This window comes from Asterias rubens, chromosome 6 (genome assembly GCF_902459465.1).
Source record: "Asterias rubens chromosome 6, eAstRub1.3, whole genome shotgun sequence".
In the NCBI taxonomy this organism is placed as follows: Eukaryota; Metazoa; Echinodermata; class Asteroidea; order Forcipulatida; family Asteriidae; genus Asterias; species Asterias rubens.
The window spans coordinates 5554570-5576931 of record NC_047067.1 but is presented as its reverse complement, the minus strand read 5'-3'; the positions used below and the strand labels follow the sequence as shown (position 1 = coordinate 5576931).

The 22362-nt window shown below is 38.1% G+C and overlaps 1 protein-coding gene across 3 annotated transcripts in view; it reads right to left on the bottom strand.

Moving 5' to 3' along the window:
* Positions 1-10549: 10549 nt before the first annotated feature.
* Positions 10550-22362, bottom strand: part of LOC117291219 (islet cell autoantigen 1-like) — a 39408-nt gene continuing 27595 nt past the window's right edge. For 2 of the 3 annotated variants that reach the window (XM_033772818.1, XM_033772820.1), the window contains 4 exons: positions 15615-15748; positions 13648-13940; positions 11112-11369; positions 10550-10987 (listed from right to left, as the gene is read on the bottom strand). In XM_033772818.1, coding sequence (XP_033628709.1) covers positions 10710-10987; positions 11112-11369; positions 13648-13940; positions 15615-15748 — 963 coding nt within the window. In that variant the 3' untranslated portion in view covers positions 10550-10709. The remainder of the gene's footprint in view (positions 10988-11111; positions 11370-13647; positions 13941-15614; positions 15749-22362) is intronic. The other variant, XM_033772819.1, reaches the window with a different exon arrangement.

The following is a 22362-nucleotide window of genomic DNA, read 5'->3' as shown; positions in this document are numbered from 1 at the left end:
AACAGGCAATGTCATCTTCATTTCCCGCCATAAAAGGTAGTAATGACAGCGGGTTTTTTTTAATGAAGAGCTGCTGTTTGTGGTGTGAAGTATAATGGGTCGTTGAAAGGGTATGTTGTCTTCTACTAGTCTTTAAATCAAGGTTAAGTGTTTTTTTAATGAAGAGCTGCTGTTTGTGGTGTGAAGTATAATGGATCGTTGAAAGGGTATGTTGTCTTCTACTAGTCTTTAAATCAAGGTTAAGTGTTTCCCATTAATACATCTTCATCAACAGCGAGTAAGGATTCATGCCATAGCCAAAAACTTTGTCTACAAAAGGTATCAAAACCAATTATTGTGCCAAACTGTTTTACTGACCAGTTGCGAGGAACACCATTAATTTGAAACAGTTGAGTGCTCGCACACTCCATGTAAACTACCCTATTCCGCACAAATTAACAAAACGAAGCATTCCAGTCTAGCCATTCGGTTAGATGAAGAACCCCACCATTTATCATTTAACTAGTATTGGAAATGACAGCATAAAATACAGTAACCTTACACAACATTTCCACTAGGTAAAAGAGAAGGGCATAAAAGAGAAGGGCATTGGACTCGACTAGCCTCATGTGGTCCGGGGTTTACAGAGGGGTAGTAACTCTGGGGGTCGATATCAATAAAGGGGGGCTCCCGAAGGGAAAACCATACGGGGATCAATACGGGGAATGTCACGTGTAACTGCGGAGAAAATGTTTAACTTCATTCAAATCCGAGTCAAAAAATAAAATTTTTGGTTAAAGGCAATGGACACCTTTGGTAATTGTCAGGGATCAGTATTTTCACTTGGTGTATCCCAATAACAAACCTGTAAACATTTGAATTCAATCGTCATCAAAGTAGCAAGAGAATAATTAAACAAACAAAAAACACCCTTTTGCACAAATTTGTGTGCTTTCAGCTGCCTATACAAAAGGCTTCCGGCCCGAAGTCGTTTAATTGAGTGAGATATTACCTCTTACTCAAAAGCTACACGTTACTACAGAGGGAGCTGTTTCTTACAGTGTTTCATACAATCACGATATCAAAAGCTTTCCATTGGTCGTTACCAATACAGTTTTATGCTGTATTTGGATTCTATACAGCGCCCAGTGCCTTTAATGGAAGGTCATCGTGTGATCTACCTACTTCTTGAAAGTGATTTAAAATGAAAAACACATCAATTTAATATTCTTCATCATCGACTTATTGATCCAAACTTCAAGATGCTGAAAACAAGTTTTTTTTTCCTTTCTAAGAATCCAGAGGTCACCCAATTAGAAAAGAATCCCGGACGGACGCGGGAGACATGTTCCTTAATATAGTATAGAACTATTGTATTTAGCCGGAAGGGCGTGTCCAAATAACGCACTGACCAAGTCTACTTTTATCCTCTGCATTTAAAGGGTGGGTGGGTTCCGCTTAAGTTTTGTGGGCTGTTGACGATGATGGTGTGGCACCACAATGGTGGTGCGGGTGGTGATGGGGGAGTGTTAATGTGGTGATGCCGGCATGGGAGGTAATATTAACAACAACAAGTTCTTAAAGCCATTATACACTTTCGGAACAGAAAACAACAACAAAGTTCACAGATTTACAAATAACTTACACGGTTTACAGAAGGTAATGGTGAAAGACTTCTCTTGAAATATTATTCCATGAAATGCTGTACTTTTTGAGAAAACATTAAAACAATTGTCAATTCTCGATAGCGAGAATTACGAATTTTTTTAAAACACAATCCATGTCATGACACGGCGAAACGTGTGAAAACAAGGGTGTGTTTTCCCGTTTTTTTCTCCCGACTCCGACGACCGATTGAGCCTAAATGTTCACAGGTTTGTTATTTTATGTAAGTTGTGGGACTTTGGACAATACTGTTTACCGAAAGTGTCCGGTGTCCATTTATAGTGCATTTCATGGGTAACTGTAGCGCCCCAAAGGGTTTTTAATATCAACCTCTACCCTCACATGTACCCGTTTATACCACTGGGTGAAGAGAAGCAATTATAAAGCATCTCGCGCACGTGCCACGACCAGGATTCGAACCCACATACCGGTGACGATGGAGGTGAATAATACTGGTAACAATTCGTCCTTCGAATGGGACGTACAGCCGCTGGTCCCATGTGTTGTGTAACGCATGTAAAAAAAACAGTGCACTTATCGAAAAGAGAAGGGATTCGCCCCGGTGTTCCTGGCTGTGGCTGCTGTATGCGCCATAGCACCTTGTAAACCCTTATTGAAGGTGCTACATAATTGGGTCTCAGAATTCATCACTGCAACAACGTATCTTTCTGAACGTTTGTAATACTCAGCGCCTACTTAAAAGTACAATCCGAATAATCAGCAATCAACATTTATTTTATAGCTCATCGCATATAATTTCTTTTTTTTATTATTTCATACATACATTACATATACATGCCTCGTGAATACGTAGTTATTTTCAGTAAATTTTACAAATACCATGGGAAGGTTTAGAATACGCATGCCAAAGTGCTTGATCCAAAAACATTTCAATTTATGAAACCATTATAGAATGCAGTATAATAGAAACTATACATTGTTTAGGCTAGGCCTAATGGAATGCTTGAAATTAGGTTACATGAAAGGAAATTTTGCACAAAATTGAAAACACTGGGTACATCCCTATTTTATTTTTGTTCCCCGAGTCTAGCCCCGGGTCCAATATTTGATGCATGCAGTTAGATCATCAGCTGAGTAAAGTCAAGCAAAACGCAAGGCTTCAAAATGGCGTAAGCCGGATCCCCAGCATAGCCCAATTTCATAGCGCTGCTTAAAGCCACTGGATACTATTGGTAACTATTCAAAATAATTGTTATAGCACAAACTCTTACTTGGAAACAATGGAGAGCTGTTGATAGTATAAAACATTGTGAGAAACGAATCCCTCTGAAGTAACGTAGTTTTTGAGAAAGGTTATTTTTTCACAAATATTAAAAGACTTTAGGCCTGAAGCCCTTTTTACGCATCTGAAAGAGCACGAATTTGTGCAACAATGGTGTTTTATTTCATTTTTCCAATGAGTCGACCAAATTTTAACAGATTTGTTAATTTTATGCATTTTGTTGGGATACACCGAGTGAGAATACTGGGGTCGATTTCACAAAGAGTTAGGACTAGTCCTTACTTAGGACTAGTCCTAGGAGGTATACAAATTGCATGGATAGTCCTAAGTTAGGACGAGTAACTGGTCCTTACTCGAGATAAGACTAGTCCTAACTCTTTGTGAAATCCACCCCTGGTCTTTGATCATTACCAAAGGTGTCCAGTGCAACAGGCGCGCCATAGCAGATCCAAGGCTTAGGCTTAATGAAGCCTACGCCTAAACTGCTTTTATCAAATCTTATACCTGACATTTTGATGAAAACAACAATGCAGACAATGGGGTATCAGTGGATAGTTAGACCCATCAAAGCAAAAATCATAGGGGAATAAAATGTCAATTAAAATGAACAAAACTTCAATTTATAATATAACACAAGATGCATAAAATAGCTTCTGGCCCTTTTTCGTAAAAATTACTAACTGCAGTAACGTCATACATCAGTCATAATCACCACAAGTACAAGTATCTAAACATAGAGTCATTCATAAAAATTTGCACTACAAATAAATTATCAAGATTAATTTCTGGCAATCGGCCCTTCAATACTATATACACAAGTTAGAGAGACAAAGAAATAAATTAAGTTTAGTGAGTAAAACAGTTTTCTAAGGTTCACAGAATATTTACATGCTACATTAAACTAAAGACAAAGTGAACTATCTAAGCAAGAGAATTTAATTTGGTAGTCAACTTTACTCTCACGAAGGAATGTGTTGTTTTTTAAAGTTTAGTACTGTATTGTACACTAAGTGTCAAGTCCGTCGACTGATAATTAATATCTACACAATTCACCTGCCTATTTTTACCGGTTTAATCTTCTACGCAAAATAATAAGAAGAAGAATAAAGCACTGTCAGTCATGAGCATTGTTGATTACACGCTGTTTAGTCACAGCCCCAGCCACTGTAGCCCAAGCCGGAGTCATAGCCGAAGCCTAAGCCTAAAGTCAAGCTCAAATCAAAGCCGTGGATTCGAAATGGCCATGAATGTTTGGCCGTGTTCGAAACGGTGACTTCGGCTAGAGCTATGGCTAGATCAGCGCGTCTGCCAGTGTTGAAGAATAGGCAGACGCGCGCGATCTATAGCCGTAGCTCTAGCCGAAGTCGCCATTTCAGACACGGCCTATTGGTGCATAACAAACAGGTGCCCTTCTCCCTATGACATTTCAAACTGACTCGGTGGAGTCTGGTTACCGAAATCTTCCCGATTTCAAACCCATCCACCACTCAGATACCGAGATACCGATACCCAAAACCAAGAGATACAAACAGAAAGGGTTTCATAGAAACAGACGATCCAGATCCAACAAACGGTCAACAAGGGTTCAGGATTAAACAGCAAATCTATATTCACGTCCTGCAGGCTGTAGCCAGATCGAATAAGTAATAAGGAACAAGGAACGGGTCTCACGAATACCAAAACAGATGGGAAAATGCTCAACTATGGCCGTGAAATGACGCGTTGTAATGATTAGAAATATTGGCAAACCCAACCCAGGAAAATTGAATGAGCAGAATGACCTGGGCTGGGGGGGGGGGGGGGGGGTTGACTAAATACGCACGGGAAGAAGTTGACATTATAAATAAAACATGACAAGGAAAACCAGTCAAGAGCTTTACAAAAAGTTTTGGGCATATCTACCATCACAAAATTGCAATACTTCTTAACATCCCAGGTTGCAGCAAAAACAACGTGTAGGTTAATGGAATGCACTTTCTTTACAATTGGATTGAATACCGGCTGTTACGTTAAGAGAAATACGTAACGTAACGTTAACGTTACGTTACGTTACGTTACGTTCAATAAATGTACGAATAAATAAATAATATAATATATTAAATTAAATGAATACAAACACAGACAATCTTTTGGCTGGTGGGTTCATGTAGGGTCTAATTTCACACAAACTGTTAAGCACGAAATACTGCTTAGCAAATTTCTTATAACATTTCTTAGCAAAGTTCTTACAAAACTGGGAAAATTATTTCGGATAGTGTTTCTACGTAGGACTGCTCATGATATTCTTCCTACTTTACTCTGATTTCCGAATTTTTTTTGTCCGTGGAAAAAAACTTAAAAATGTTGGTTAAAATAGCCTGAAAATTCCATTCGAGCTGACATCATTTGTACATGTAGGTCATAATCAGTCATGTATGTACTTGCTATAATGTTCCTACTTGGTTTCTAAGGACCAAATATCATGCTTAAATACAGTGGACACTATTGGTATTTACTCAAAATAATTATGAGCATAAAACCTTTCTTGGTGACGAGTAATGGGGAGAGGTTCATAGTTTAAAACATTGTGAGAAACGGCTCCCTCTGAAGTGGCATAGTTTTCGAGAAAGAAGTAATTTTCCACGAATTGGATTTCGAGACCTCGGATTTAGAATTTGAGGTCTCGAAATCAAACATCTAAACGCACACAACTGCGTGTGACAAGTGTTTTTTTTCCTTTCATTATTATCTCGCAACTTCGACAACCAATTGAGCTAAAATTTTCACAGGTTTGTTATGTTATGCATATGTTGATATACACAAAGTGAGAAGACTGGTCTTTGACAATAACAGTGTCCAATGTCTTTAAACAATGGGAGAAAATAACGTACTCAGAAGGAGTGGTCTTGAATGACGTCTTTCTATTTGACTGAATTTAGATAATCTATGGATAAAAAGACAACATTACACCGAGGATTTGAAACATAAATGGACGAGTTCCTACAGCTATTTAAAGGCATGGAATGGTTTGTTGTTGCAGTGTGTAATATTTTAGAGTGCTATCAGATCAGTTCATTGCGTGTAACGGAGACTGGGTGATGAGGAATACATCTCTGGTGGAATGTGTAGTTTATAGACATTGAAAGACACGGGGTTATAGGGGTATCAACCGTTCACTCGTCATTTACCAATACTCTAATAGATATCATTTTAAAGGTGCACGCTTGTGGAATGGGATAGTTATTAAAAATCTTTAAACGGGTAGCGATTAAGATGTGCTTATTTTCAGTCTAGTCTCCACGCGCTTTCGCGCTAGTTTATTCTTATTCTGTCTTTTATAATATATTACAATACAGTTCTGTAATTTGTGGCGATGTGATAATGGAAATAAATGTGAACTGTATTGTGCATGAAGTCAAAAATTAAACATTGGACTTAACCTAAGTTTTAGGGCTGCAGGTAACACACGCTTACAAATAAAGTACTTATTGGAATTTTGTTGATATTAAGTTTTGCCTCAATCTTACTAATACCTGTTTAATACTCGTATAAATAAAAACGAACATTAAAAAACGGGATTTAGGATGCAAACGCAACATTTCCACAAGTTATTTTTCACAAAATGTGAAGCGCAAAACAAAAAAAGTTAACGGCCCTCGTTTACTCTCTCACAACTTCTGCTCCATCCCACGCATTACACCCATCTTCCCACGACTTCCACATCTGGATAAACCACTTTCAGCGTAATTTCCTTAACACTAAATCAACTAGCTGCCAAAATAACTGCCTCTGAACATTCACTGCCCTACTTCAAGACAAGAAGACCCCATTTTACGTCTTTGTTCTAGATTCTTTTTTTTCTCGATCAGAGCACAGACACACACCTGCACCAGACCGGCAATCAATAAAACGCGTGGATGGCAACAGTATCTCATTTCGTAATGTTCGAGACAACAAGGCGGGGTGGGCCCGCCGTTGTTCGGGGAGGGCCGGGGTGCATGTGTATGATCAAAAATTCCACTGTCGTGGTGCTGTTCAATTGGGACATTTTGTGTTCTTCTTAATCGATTCAATAATGAGGGAATCCTTACAGAATTTTTTTGAGGATTGCAATTCTATATTACAGAAAAAAACTGCGACCGGGCCGCGAATCTTTCTTTTCCAAAACGACCATGCAATATTTTGTTTTCCCTTTCCGTCAAAATTGGCTCTTTCCGTCAAAATTACGTCATAATGAAATTGGCCTGCTCTTTTACCAAATCACTGCAATGTCGTTTGGGGGGAAAAAAAATAGCGACCAGGCCACTCTCACGAGACAAAATGAAAGGACTCTTTTTCTGCAGGTTTGATGTCGTGTAATGTGACGCACGGTCATGACCGATTGTGTTTTTTCCCCCGCTTGTTATTTCCCCTGCGAGTACCGGTAAATACAAGTTGCTATCCCACGAGTGTGAATGTAACGCGAACCGCGATACGGGGCGTTTGGTTTCGATGTTTTAAAGATAGAACCGTTCAATTTGGTCTAATTCCCTGTATGCATCGGGAGCAATTAACTTCAAAGTTTGAGGATACAGAGAGGAGCCTGGCTATTTTTGAAATCCAGTCACCGTTTTGGTCACTTCGAAAAAAACAAATGGATTCTTTCATACATCTGTCACTTAGCTCTATTTCAATTGAAAGTTTCGACAACAAAATGGTATATTAACGTCACGTGTAATTTGACTAGTACAGAAATGTCCGCAAAAAGTGTTCTTTTTCTTGCGGTTAAAACAATTGTATGTTTGCTTGAAAGAGTTGGCACATGTTAACGTGTTGGTATTTGTTTATTTTCTAAATTTGCTTTATTTGGAATCATTTCGAAATGCTTAACTTTGAAAGTTTCTTGTGATTGCAATATGTATATTTCCTTAAAATTCTTTGCAGATGGAAACATGTTGCTACCGGGCAATCTCGGTGGTCTAGTTGGTAGACACTGCTCTAGAATTGCAAAGGTCGTGGGTTCGAATCCCACCCGAGTAGAATGCCTGTGGATTTTTTTTTTTACAGGACTCGGGAAAGTACTGAGTATACAGTACTACACACATCGGTGTACATGGGTAAAAACCACAATTAATATGTTGGTATTTGTTCCTTATCTAAACGTACTCGATATGGAATAATTTCGAATGGCCAAATGTAAATAATTATTCAACTTTAAATGAAGTTGTGCTGAAACCTCTTTCCAACCAGCTCCCCCGAGCCGAGTATGGTGTTCACGCTGACCCGAATTTTCTACTCTCAGTTTGCCCTTTTAGTTTTAAAAAAAAATCCAGAAAAATATTCCCAAGTTTCATATAACTCGACACGACTCTATGGCTTTTTGCAGACCAAAATGAAATTAACCTTTTTATATTCCAATAGAACCCAATCTTCAACAAGTCTCTTGTGTCCTTCTGAAACTCATGTAAACCGTTCCCTAAAATGTCACCAAGCGCATGAATACTTTAAGAATCATGATATTTAAGGAGAAAGCTGAGACGAGCGCCGTGGTGCCGGCCCGATGCCAACCTGGACTTAAGGGAACACGGTACTGGCAAATGAACTTGTGGTACCCTAAATCTACGCTGATGTTCCCTATACCAGAGAGGAACATACCTGGATGTGAATACAAGCTAAGAGGTGGGACCTTTGTGTGAAACTTAGACGTATTCCTATATAAGAAATGGTTTCACCTCTCTACGCAAGACAAATATAAGCCAACTTCCTGGCTATCTAATTGATTTATTGTATCGTGTTTAAGATGAGGAATGGCTTAAAGGAAATCCTTGCAACGTTTCGGAAAATTGTCTGGCCACACCTCTCCCAAAATACATTCAGACAAAAACTATGAAAACATTCCAAGCAAACGAACAAGACAAAACAAAGTAACCATCAGATAGTAATTACTCCTTCTTCTCCCTGGTCCCGACCAGTGTCTTATTTGACACATGTTCATTCAAATATTAGGAAAATTGCCTTGGTAAATGCTACAATTTTCAAAAGAATGAAAAACAGTCCAGTTGAAAAGACCCTGTATATGTACCAATTGAGCCATGTGTGAACAGAAGCAGAAGTATGTAAATGATGGAAACATTGGCAAACATGTTCTGTCTTTTATTTACTATAGTTTTTGTTTATCAAGAGAGGAAACTGGCAGGAGCTTCTGGGGATTTGAAGATTTCGTGCACACATATCACCTTTCTCGAAGAGACCAGCCAAGTCACATGGGGGTGACATTGCAAACATTAACATCTCGAGACGCAGAAACCTAAGTAATAGACGGAACATTCATGTCAAGAACTCAACTAATATTGGATGATGAATCATGAAGTAGGGATATTAAACATGGTAATTTAAGCCCCAATTTCAATACAGGAGAAATAGGAAGGTTTCACAAGCGGAAGGAGTAAAACAAACAAAAAACAAGCTTTCAAAAGTAGAGGGAGGAAGGTTCAGACCACAGGTATTAAATAGTGGGATAAGAGGGATGGAGAATTGAGTTTCAAGGTGTTCAAAGTTAGAGAAACATTTTCTTCTGGATACAAAGATATTACTAACGTCACACTAATTATTATTAATATTTAATTTGGCGTTGTGTATTGGTTCTCCGCAAAAAATACCAACTCAATGTAAAATTGAGCAGAAACACATCTATAAACGAGAGCCTAAGGTTAAGAAATACTCAAGACATCAAAAACACATTTGATATAACTAAAAACAAGTTCTAAGGAGTTTTGAAGAAGTACGAAACACAAAATAAGCAGATTTCGTTTCATCAAAAAAGTTACATTTTTGGAACACCAGGCATGCCATACCAATGTAAAATAGCTACATGCTCTCTGTTGGACAACTACACAAAGGATAGTACTACATTATATGGAGGGCTTCAACAGCAATAGATCTAAAACATCTAAGATGTAGTAAAAACTGACAAAATATTCTGTACACTCAAAATATACTCCCTATGTCCTTCACTAAACAAAGACTTGTCCCAGTCTTCCCTTCGTTATTCCCCCAACAATACCTTGGGTATTGCATAATGGCAACCAGATCAGCCAGGCAAAAAAACAAAGCAAAACAAAAATGGAACACCTTGGTGGATTTCACAAAGAGTTAGGACAAGTCTTATCTCGAGTTAAGACGAGTTACTCGTCCTAACTCCCTAAAGACTAGCCTTAAGTTTTTAATAATACTTAAAAAGTCCTAGGACTAGTCCTAAGTTCAAACTGTCTTTGTGAAATTGCCCAAGGACGAATCTATCCGCATATAGCAACCGAACTCGGACACGGTTTTGAAGAAATTTGTAACAGGAGATTATTTTCAAATTGCACAAGACTACTTTGGGATGGGGGCGGGGAGAAAAACAGCTAACTTGATGAGTTATCCAACAACCCATCGTTCTTAACTCTAGAGTCAATTCTAATTTAGTCATTACCCATCGAAGTTGTCGGGGTAAATTTCTTGTTAATTGGAACAAATCGGTCCAGGTATCTTGGTTTTGTGTTCCTCTCCTGATTTTAAAACATGCAGTGCCTTGGAACTACAGAGTGCCTGAAGTGATGGTAGAATTAGCCTGCAGCTGATTTCACGAAACGCTAGGATTAATCCTGTCTCGAGTTAGGACGAGTAACCCGTCCTAACTTAGGATGGCTTCAACGCGTCCTAACGTCTATGGTTACGGAATTTAACTCGCCCCAAGTCCTAAGATAAATCCTAAGTTAGGAAGAGTTTGGTGAAATCGCCGACAGTACTGATACACAAGGTAACCCTGTTGGAAACCTGCTGATGTTATAAGAAATAAGAAAGCTACTACCCCCTCCACCTCTCAGCAATTCCTCAATTCTTCCGACTGCTCTCCTTCTTTCTTGCCGACTTCATCAGGATTCGCTAGTGGGTCAAGATCGGCGAAGAGGTTGAACCAGGCCGACATATCTGCCTTGGCGCCCTTCTTGAAGGCTTGGGACTTGCTGGAGTCTTGCTTATTGGAGGGCTCCTGTGCGGCGGCAGGCGTGGCGTTGTCTTTAGGCGGGGCACTGGCAGGCAGACCCTGGGCAAGGGGGGCTTGGGGGGCTTGAGTGGCGGAGGGAAGTGGAGAAAGAAGTCCTGTCATAACAAAAATGTAAAATGTTGGTATTTGAAGCATAATCAAACATATTCTGAAATAGATTTTTATCTAGGAGAAACATCTCTGGTTTATTAAAAAAAAATAAAAAAAATAAAAATTCACCTTCTGGGGCCTGCATCGTCCCCATCCCGCTTAAGAGGTCAGAGGGCAAGAAGCCACCTGCCACCAGACCCTGACCGTTCTGACCGTCGCCCCCCAGCATCAACTCCTCAAAGTCAAAGTACTCCGACTTGTAGGCTGACTGGGTGGACTCTTCAGTTGGCAGTCCACTCGGTGTGTTCATGATTTCATTGAGGAGGGCCATCTCGGCAAGTTGTTTGGGAGAGGGAGGAGGGTCCTCTGATAGAAGATCTAGATCATCTTCAAAACGGAAAAGAAAACATTTTCATTATTGAAGGAATTTTGATTTTTGTTAAAATTTACAAACTTTATGACCCTTAGGTTGAATTACAGAGTCATTACAATAGTTGAAAATAGATATGACATATACAATTTTTTAAAGGCACCTAAATATCGAACATAGATGACATTTAAAAAAAAAAAACATTATTAAGGGGGCGATAAACATTTCGGTAATAATTTCAAGAATAAGTTACTCTAAAAACATACTAGGTAAGTAGCAGTACAGCTTTAATAATGTATAAAACGTTGTGAAATGATTTTCTTCAAATGAATGTGGTTTCAGAGAGAGAGAGAGGGATTCAAAAAACATTTAGAATCTGTATTAAATATTTCCAAGAATGTGTATTCCAATAACAAAACCGCTGAATTTTTGTTGCGGTATCTCAAAAAACGCTATCACCTTCGAAATTACATTTTCACAGGTTATTTTTATTGTATAAATCTACATTTATACAAATAAAAACGATACGATGGTTCCAAAAACCAAAGGAATACCCTCCCTTTAAGCGATGGTTTTCTTTTGGTGGAAAGACATGACATATTGAAATAAATTGTTGTTTATTACACATAAACGGGGAAAAATGGTGTCGGTAATGAAGGCACTGATGTATCTAATATTAAATGTTAGATAACATAACATTTCTAGATATTAGGCACAATCATTCAAACACAATGTCAATATGAAAGACATTTACATATGTAACATATTAGATAATACATTACACGTTTCAGATACTAAGCAAACTCAGTCGCACAATATGTACTTCAAACGCATCTCAAGTTGGGTATATCAAAAGCATAGGTAGCAAAGAGCAACAAATATCTAACAATCTGACAGGGATACAGGTTACCAAACAAGTTACTCTATTTTACCTGTATAAAAAAAAAAGGAAGAGGTGTCAGTCACAACAGACTTTAAAAGTTTGCCATGGAATGTTTTTTTTTCTTTTTCAATTTGGTTTATTCTAAAAAGAAGAAGTAGGATCGTTGACCTGGGGGAAGTCGGGGGAGGGGAATGATATCCATTACACATGAAGGAAAGTTTAATAGCAAGATTATCTTGTTGGGAATGATCACCCCTGCCCATCCCTATTTTAGCCACGGGAAAACACACTTCAGAAACGTCGGTCTGCAAATCATTTGAAGTATCACAGGGTATCGGATTATAGGTATCACTTTTCAAATAATGCCAAGTCATACGCAAACCTTTTACTTGGAAGCGAGGAGGGGATATGCATTCATTTTCTTTAAATGAGAAAAGTTTCAACTGCCAGGAAGACACTGCCCAAAAAAGTATTACAACTTGAGAGGCAGTTTGGTACGATCAGGTCCGTCTTACCGTTTCTATGAATTGCATTGGTGTCTAGCAGAAACAGGTTGCCAAATACTATGTAATGTATTATGTTTGTGACAGATTCCCTACTAACTTTTAAAGCAGTTCAAATTTGCTGAGCACCATTTTCTGCTTAACAACTTTACCAAAATATAGGGGCAAGGTTTGAAAAGAGGCATTCACAAATTCATGAATTGTTCAAACAAAAGAGATGCATTAAAGGCAGTGGACACTATTGGTAATTGTCAAAGACTAGCCTTCACAGTTATCTCAACATATGCATAAAATTACAAACCTGTGACAATTTGAGCTCAATTCATCGTCGAACTTGCGAGATAATAATGAAAGGAAAAAGACCCTTGTCACACGAAGTTGTGTGCGTTTAGATGGTTGATTTCGTGACCTCAAGTTCTAAACTTGAGGTCTTGAAATCAAATTCGTGGAAAATTACTTCTTTCTCGAAAACTATGGAACTTCAGAGGAAGCCGATTCTCACAATGTTTTATACCATCAACCTCTCCCCATTACTCGTTACCAAGGAAGGTTTTGTGCTAATAATTATTTTGAGTAATTACCAATAGTGTCCACTGCCTTTAAAGTACCTTTTCAATTCAGTTCAATTGGAGTCAACTCAACATTGATTTCATACCACTCTTCTCAAGTTATAACATAATAAACAAAAATTACACAGACAAGCAAAACAATAAGCACAGAGAATGGAGGGAAAATAGTTAACCTATGTATGTAAACCAAACTAAAGAGAGTATGAGGCTGTTAGATTAAGCCACAGCTTGTAGAAGACAGCCTAGACAGACACACTACAAACAAGGTGAAAAGACAAACAGGTAACAAGTAAACATATTCAGCGATGAATATTTACATAATTTGGAAATTCTGGTTTACCTTTTGCATTGCTATTGTTCCCCTGTTGTGTCTGATCCTTCGGTGCGGTTCCGTCTCCCAGTCCACCCATCAAGCTGATGAATGCGCTCTCCGTCTTGTCCCCTCTCCCGTACTCTCTCCTCTCCGCTGTACCCCCTTCCCCTCCCATCCCCTGCTGCTGGTGTAAGGTGCCCCCAAGGTCTCCCAAGTTGTCGGTTTTTGGGATCTCGAGGGTGCCAAAGACTCTCTCGAATTCGTCTGGTTCTTGTCGCTCATCGAGGTCTAGGTTCCCGTCATCTCCAAATGAGATTAATCTGAAAGAAAACCCCACGAGATTTGGTAATAATAATAATAATAATAGTGGCTTCTTATATCGCACATATCCGTCACTCAGTGACGCTCAAGGCGCTTTAACATGCAGTATTATGAGACCTACTCCTATACCTTTGTTCAACAAAGGGAGTAACAAATGACTAATAATATAATAACTTATTTTTATGAAATGCATTTCACAATAACGTCTCAATGCACTTTACATAAGTGCCCTGGGGCCGATTTTTTACAAAGATAGTCCTAACTTAGGACTAGTCCTAGGACTTTTTGGGAGTTATTAAAAACTTAAGGTTAGTCCTAAGTTAGGAGGAGTAACTTGTCCAAACTTAAAGATAGGAGTAGTTTTGACTCTGTGTGACATCCACCCCTGGTCATTTGGCGGATAACATCCCTTTAATCTTTCTTAGCTCCCTTGGGAGTATACAGCCCTGAGCTGCTGTGGCGCTCCAGTTGCTTATGCATACACAATATCAACCTCTACCCTCGCAGGTACCCATTTATACCCCAGGGTGAAGAGAAGCAATTATAGTAAAGCAGCTTGCTCAAGGAAACAGTGACCAGGATTCAATCTCCCACTCCATGACTTAACCACCAAAACTTGAATTTGATGCTTCAAACCACTCGGCCATGACACCCTGAGAGTAAACATACGAGCCTCAGCAGTCACGTCAACATTATCAATGCTGTACTAAATCTTTTGGCTCGTCACGGACGAACGGTTTAGTGCATCAGACTCAGTTTTCTCCTGAAGATGATCAAAGCATACTGATCGAGACGTTGAGTTGCCAATCACCGGTTCTTTTTTTAAGGGTGTCGTGGCCAAGCGGATAAGAGCACCAAACACAAGCTCTGGTGTTTCTGTTCAGCAGAGTGTGGGTTCCAATCCCGGTTGTGACACTTGTGTCTTTGAGCAAGACACTTAATAACTATAATTGCTTCTCTCCACCCAGGGGTAAATGGGTACCTATGAGGGCAGAGATGGTTCTTGTGATTGATTAGCTTAGTGCCCTGCAAATTTGGCGGCACAGGCTGTATACTCCCCAGGGAGCTGAGATGGTTTAAGGAATGATTTAAGGCCCAATGAACAGGGTAAATAGTGTGGAAGCGCTTTGAGACATGGTGTATAAAGCGCTTTATAAAAACAGACTATCATTATTATTATTATTCAGAACCATTATACTCAAAAGAGATTAACACAAACCTCATCTAATTTTACTCCCACCCTGCAAAGTGTCCAATCCTTCTTAGACTCAGTTTTGATGACTGAATTAGAGTGTGGGTTCGCTTCCCGGTCATGACACCTTGTATCCTTCAATGCTTCTATTAACCCAGTTTGTATAAGTGGGAACATGAGCGGTCTGGGGCAGTTCTATGCCCCAGTAGTATTTGAGAAAGAGGTAATTCCTCACTAAAATATTTGAATCTGAGAAAGACTTCAGGCCTGAAGCCTTTCTCAGGCATCTTAAAGCACACACATTCTTGCAACAAGTTTTTTTTATTACATTCATTATTTTTTTTGCAATTTCGATGACCTCATTGCTGAATTTTTCACAGATTTGTTACATTATGCATATGTTGGGATACATCAAGAGAGAATACTGGTCTTTGACAATTACCAAAAGTGTCCAGTGCCTAAAATCCTGAAGCATCTTTACCTTTGTCGTGAATCCTCATCCTCATCTTCCTCATCCTCATCTTCATCTTGTTTCTCGCCTCTCTCCGTCCTCCCATTCGTTGATTTATCACCTTTAGTCGTCTCTGCAAGACGTTTACTAGTCGCTGTCAAGTCCTACAACAAACACAAAAAGCAAATAAATTCGCACAGATAAATTACTTAGTTGTTATAAATGCAAGGACAGAATCTGCCCCACATGGTTTTCGGCTTAACAGTGGAAACAAAATTGTAAGCTTTCTAAAATTGAAAATATGCTGACTTACTGAGAGTTACATATGTTATGATTCTTTAACAGTTATTGTAAATGGTTGAGAATGTTTATGGTTCATGTGTTAGTGAAACCTGCCAGATGAGATGAACAGAGTACCAGAACAACTTTCTAGAACAGGAAATTATTAAATAAAATAAAAATCTTATTTTTCCAAAACTGCTGAATAACATGTTTAAAAACCTCTCAAAATAACATTCAATTGGTTAACAGAGCCCTATGTCTTGGCTCGGCTTACCCCAGAAGGGCGGCTGTAAGTGTATAATTCTTTGGTAAGTGGTGAGATCAGGGCTCAACTCCATAGAGCTGCTAAGCACAAAAATTTGCTTAGCATGAAATTCTTGCCTTGATAAAAAAAAGATTACTAACCAAAGTTTCACGTGATTTTCAGGATAAGCAAACAACAGCTGGATACCAGTAACAAGGCAATATGCAACGAATTAAATTTGGGTTTGTTATCCTGTTTTGACCAAGGAAGACATTTCATGCTAAGCAGTTTTTTTGTGCTAAGCAAAGCAGCTCTATGAGATTGGGCACTGCTTAAGAAGAAAATATTGCTGAACAATTTTTGACTTAGCAGAAATGAGCAAGACACCAGTCAAAAATTGTAAGTGTGTATTTTCTGGTAAGGGTCGCTTAGCTACTGTTTTTTGCTCAGGCATCTCTTCAAAAGTGGGCCCTGGTGTTGAACAAATCATGAAGGAACAGCGGATCCTAAAAGAGTAGTAAATTCTTGCTTCTTATCAATTAGAAAGACTAAGAACAATGCATTACAATATTGACTGCTTCATTACGTCCCCATACCAGTTCCTCTCCCTCCCACTAACCCTCAAAATCCGTCCCATATTGGGATCTGTTCATGTCTTTCAAGTATTACAACAAACAACTTGGTTTCATTCAAACTGAGCAGACTACAGTTATTCCTGTCTCCTCATTTAAAATGTCACAACAAAACTGTTAAAATCCCTTTCCTTTAGGCAAAACCCTTTTTTTAAAACTACTTCCCTGGAGACAAACATGTAAAACCAAGTTTGTCATGAACTAACACATACATCCGGGTAATGTCACAGTTGTCAGAATCACCACTGGACACTTCAATCTTCCCGCTTAGCAGGTGGAAAATCTTGTAGCTGCTGATTTTTAAGGGAAGGAAGGTAGGGAATATTTTTGGGGGAATGTTTGTAAAAACAGGTAATCCATTGCTTCGTTTTTGAAAGGGCAAGGGCACCTAGGCATTTTCTCCAGGTTAAGGGCACCCTATAAAGAAACTGTAAATTTCTTCTAGAGCATTTAAAGGGCATGAGGGCATTGACCAGGGGGCATGGAGGCAATTGCCTTTATTGCCTCCGTGAAATATCAGGCCCTGCCTTTAGTGCTTATATTCTAGTCTTAGAATGTAGAGAGAAAGGCATGCTATTTCAATTTTCTAATAACAATAACAATAACAATAACAATAACAATAACAATAACAATAACAATAACAATAACAATAACAATAACAATAACAATAACAATAACAATAACAATAACAATAACAATAACAATAACAATAACAATAATAATAACAGTAACAGTAACAATAGCAATAGCAATAACAATAACAATAACAATAACAAAACAAAACAAAACTATAACAATAACAATAACAATAACAACAACAACAACAACAACAACAACAACAACAACAACAACAACAACAATAACAATAATAATAATATAAATAATAATAATAATAATAATAATAATAATAATAATAATAATAATAATAATAATAATAGTAATAACAGTATTTATAAAGCGCCAAATTGCCAAGGCGCTGAGAAAGAAAGAAGAGGGAAAAGACAGAACAAAGATAAAGACGACCAGCTACGAAGAGGGAAAAAGGTGGGTTTTGAGAGCACGTTTGAAGGCTGGGATACTGTTTGGTAAGGGTAGGTAGAGAATTCCATAGTCGGGGAGCAGCAATTGAAAATGCCCAATCACCTGCAAGTTTATGGGTTTTATAGAGTTTTCGAAGCTCAAGTCTTTACAAAAGGTACATTTATAAGGAACTTTGCTTTAACAAGAATATTGGAAAGGCAGTTTTTGAGACTACTCCGTATTCAGTTCAAAATAAAAAATGGGCTAACTGAAATTAATAGCTCAACTCCTACAAACAAGAATTACCTCACGTATACTCACTAAATATTCCAAGAATTTCAACAACTTACAGTCCCCCTTTTAAAACCTGATGAAGACATTACAGTACTTGTCAAATATAACTCTCAATGACTTCGCTCAATGACCATAAATACACTTCTCCAAAAGTGCTTATTTGAGGTTCAAGTCCTCAAACGGACTCGGCAATTATTAAAAAACAACACAAGCTAGAGTTTCAGACACTAGGGAGCTGCACTTCACAGGGAAATCAAAACAATTGGGACTTCTCCCGTCGTCGTTAATGGTAGATGACTCTTAAAATAATGCCTGACCCCCAAGCTTCCTGGATTTGTCAGACGGGCAATCCGAAAGCCTTGATCACAGTGCTTACTTGCGGACATGAAGATGAGGAAGAGGGGGGGGGGGTCTTTAAAGTCCTTTAATCTTACAGACTTCAGTAATCTGTCTCTCGGTTCAATGTCCATGAACAAGATGGACGATCAAACTTGAGAGAAATCCCAGCAAAATTATGAGAGCACCCCAAGTCTCCCATTACTCAATGAATCCGCATCATTTTCATTTCAATACAGGAAACCATAAACCCTGTTTCCTACCGTAATTACTGTAAGTGGTGCTTTTAACACTGTGACACATTATTCAAGCAAATTTACAGGCTCTTACTACAGCACTTTTGAGGAGAACTGACTGTGAGGAGGTACAGAATGTTTTCCAGCAGTTTTTTTTTAAACTCAGAAGCAGCAAATTTGTCTCAATTATTGGGAGCATGGTGTACTAAATAAACATCGCAGGTACAACCATGGGTAAGACGAGCAGAGTACACTGTTCGAAACGTCAAGACCAAACCGGCTCTTTTCAGAGCCACCACTCCTTCAAAAGAGATTTTACTCATGGTTGTACCCGCAAGTTTACTATTAATATTTATATTTATAGTTACTCTTATTCTCCACACCATGCAAAGCTTCAAACACCATTTGGATAAACATCGTCAAATTACACCTTATCTTCATTTACAAAGGCATAAAAACAAAAATGTAGAGTTCAGAGTAGTTTTGATAAGTTCGCTACTTTCTTAGTTCAGTTGATTTTTGCATATTATTTTGTTGCAAAGTTATTTATCTGTTTAAAATGCATGTAAATAAATAATTTTGTTTCATAGGTTGGTAGAATGTTTGCCAAACTGGTAACTGACAAGATCTTGCAGGCATGCAACTGTAACTTCACCAAAAGAGAGGAAATAGCAAAATTTCAATGATTTTGTGAAGCATTTTTCAATTTTGAATGGTAAAACTGAGATTAAAAAAAGAGGAAATCAGCTGATCCCAGAAAAAGTTGCATGCCTGATCTTTTTGAAATCAAAAGCAGCTGCACCAAAAGTCTAGAAATGTGTTTGCTATTACATTATTTTGGGGTGTAGTCTGAGACCTATGTTTTAAAAAGTATTTCTAAGGGGGAGGTTTTAGGGGAGAGTGGAGTTAGGGAACGGTTGTATGGAATATTGTTCTACAAAAGCAGATTGACAGAATAAACAGACTGCCTGCAGGAAGGTACAGTGTGTAGCTCAGTTGTTACAATGTAAAACACACTTACACTAGTCTTGTGGTTACAGGTTCGAATCCCATTCGAGTGTATTTTCCCAAGTTCTCCTAAACTTGAAAACGAGAAGAATACAATATATTTTCTGTGGCTGAATGTCTGCCACTAATCCCAAACCCCAACCTCCCCGGCCTCTTCCCAATCCCCGAAGAAGAAAATATATTTGTGGTATTTTGGAGATAGAATACAAAACAGAAATCTGGAAGAAATGAGGAAGGGCAACCTGAAACCGAGCAGTGGAAACAGGTCAGAATCCCATAACTCAAGTGTTTCATGTCATCTCACAACCACACTGTAATTTAACACATCTTAGAGGAATCTTGAATTAATGCCCAAAAAGCATTTTAATATAAAAACCATTTAATTCTCAGGATTCAAACTTAAATGACAACATAAAGTGAGTCGCTGCGGGTCAAATTATTCGTGGCAAGATCCGTCCTCGTGACGCTGCATTAAGGTGTATCGTTTAAAGATGATCAAATACCTGACAGGGAGCTGACCTCTTTGAAAGTTTCTCATTTCAGAAAACTAAAAGGAACTTTAAGGAACGGGTAAGCAAACAAAATCGTGAAGATCACAGACTTACATCAAACTTACACGATCTAATGATGATAATAGTAGAAAACATCCATTGAAATATTTCTGCCTCAAATGTCAAATTTGATGAGAAATAAATAATTTAACTTTGCGATTGGAGTTTATTGCTCAGTGAGCCTTTTATTCATTTTTTGGAGTGCACCAATGTCATGCAAAAAAGTGTTATCCAGTGGTCTTTCACTATTTTCTCGTGACCCAGATGGCCGATCGATCTCAAACTTCTACAGGTTTGTCAGTTTATGTATATGGTGGATTTATTAAAGTGCTTACACTGCCAGCAACTGTTTTGTGAGCAAAACCAATTCTGTAATGTTCCTTTAAAGTGCTCTTACACAGTTGCAGTGGACTGTTGGTCTATTTTGGTATTTGCAATGTGATATCACACTTAGCTTAGCAAGTAAAATGTATGCAAATATTAGGTCCAATCTTTTTTTAGTAGCACATTGTGAAATCGTCACCAAACTTTAATTTTGCTAAACAGAAAAAAAAAACGTGCTTAGCTACAATTGCCATTACTCATTACGCCCCAAAAGACACAACTATGAAAGAAAAAGTTGCTGTGATTTAAAAGCAAGTCATTTTTTTTTCAACCCTTCATTTTTGTAAAACTACCGAAAGCTGTTTTAAGAGTTAAAACTTATAAGCCAAATGCAACAGTTTAATATTGATGAAAATATTATGAAAATATTACATGTTTATCAATCTGTGTTTGAATTAAAAATAAAAGGCCCTTGAAAACAAATCCAAAACCCAATAAATGTATGCATATGCACTACAAGATCCTTGACATGCTTTTGGATAACGCTACTGTTTTCCCAAACGCCAAACCAAAGTGAAAGTAAATAATCCACTAATATCCCCCTCCAGATACCCCGTACAACCAGTTTTCCAAATGTCCATATCCGCCCGCCCCGTGCATACAAAACACGGCACAAAATGTAAATATGGACTTGTGAAGAGAGAGAAGCAAGTCTGCCGAAGACTTCATGTTTTTAAATTTCTATAAAGTTCCTTAGGGGTTAATAGCTCGGAATGCAAATCGGACCCAGTGAATGATTGTAATGGGCTAATTAATCCCTCCTAGGTACCCCCCTTGTCAGCTCTGAGAGTAGAAGAGTCGGGGATTTGTGGTGACTAGTACCCCCCCCCCCCCCCTTTGTGTCAATCCTCCAGCAAGAGGCTCATACTTGACATTTTTGTTAGTCTTCTTCTTCCCCGAGCAGAATCTGTAAAAATTTAGTTCATCATCATGCGATGAATCAAAATGACTCATTACTGCTTTGCTGGACAGCAGAGAAAGCGACTTTCTTCTGTGAATAATGAGGATTCAAGGATTTGTAACAGATATGATCAAACAAACGAACCTTTTTGAAAATGGCCATCTTTAAGAGACTAGGTTTAGTAAAAACACAGTGAGCATTTACTTCATCATCCGATGAATCAAAATGACTCATTACTGCTTTTGCTGTCTTTCTTGTTCTGAGAAAAATGATGATTTGAGGCACTGTTACTGGTTTGATCGAACAAACAAACCTTTTCAAAACAGAGATATTTAAAAGACTAGGTTAAGAAAAACACAGTGAGCATTCACTTCATCATGTGATGAATCAAAATGACTCATTACTGCTTTGCTGTCTTTCTTGTTCTGTGAAGTATGAGGATTCAAGGCATTGCTACAGATATGATCAAACAAATGAACCTGTTTGGAAAAAAAAAAATCTTTAAGGAACAAGGTTTGCAAAACGCCATGTGAATTTATGTCATCATGCGATAAATCAAAATGACTCATTCTTGCTTTGCTGTCATTCTTGTTCTGGGAAAATGAGACTTCAAGGCACTGTTAAGGACATGATCAAACAAACGAACCTTTTCAAAAATGAAAACCTTTAAGATTTGCAAAAGCCACCATTTGCATTAAATTCATCATTCGATGAATCAAAATGACTTATTACTGCTCTGCATTCTGAATCCTGTTGATCCGATGATATAACAAACAAGTTTTCTGCATTCTCGGAAAACTAAACATTTTGAATAAAAATATTGCTCCTTTTCATCCAACGTAAGGGAATTCAACGATTAGTTATTGGTTAACCAACAAAAAGTTTACTAT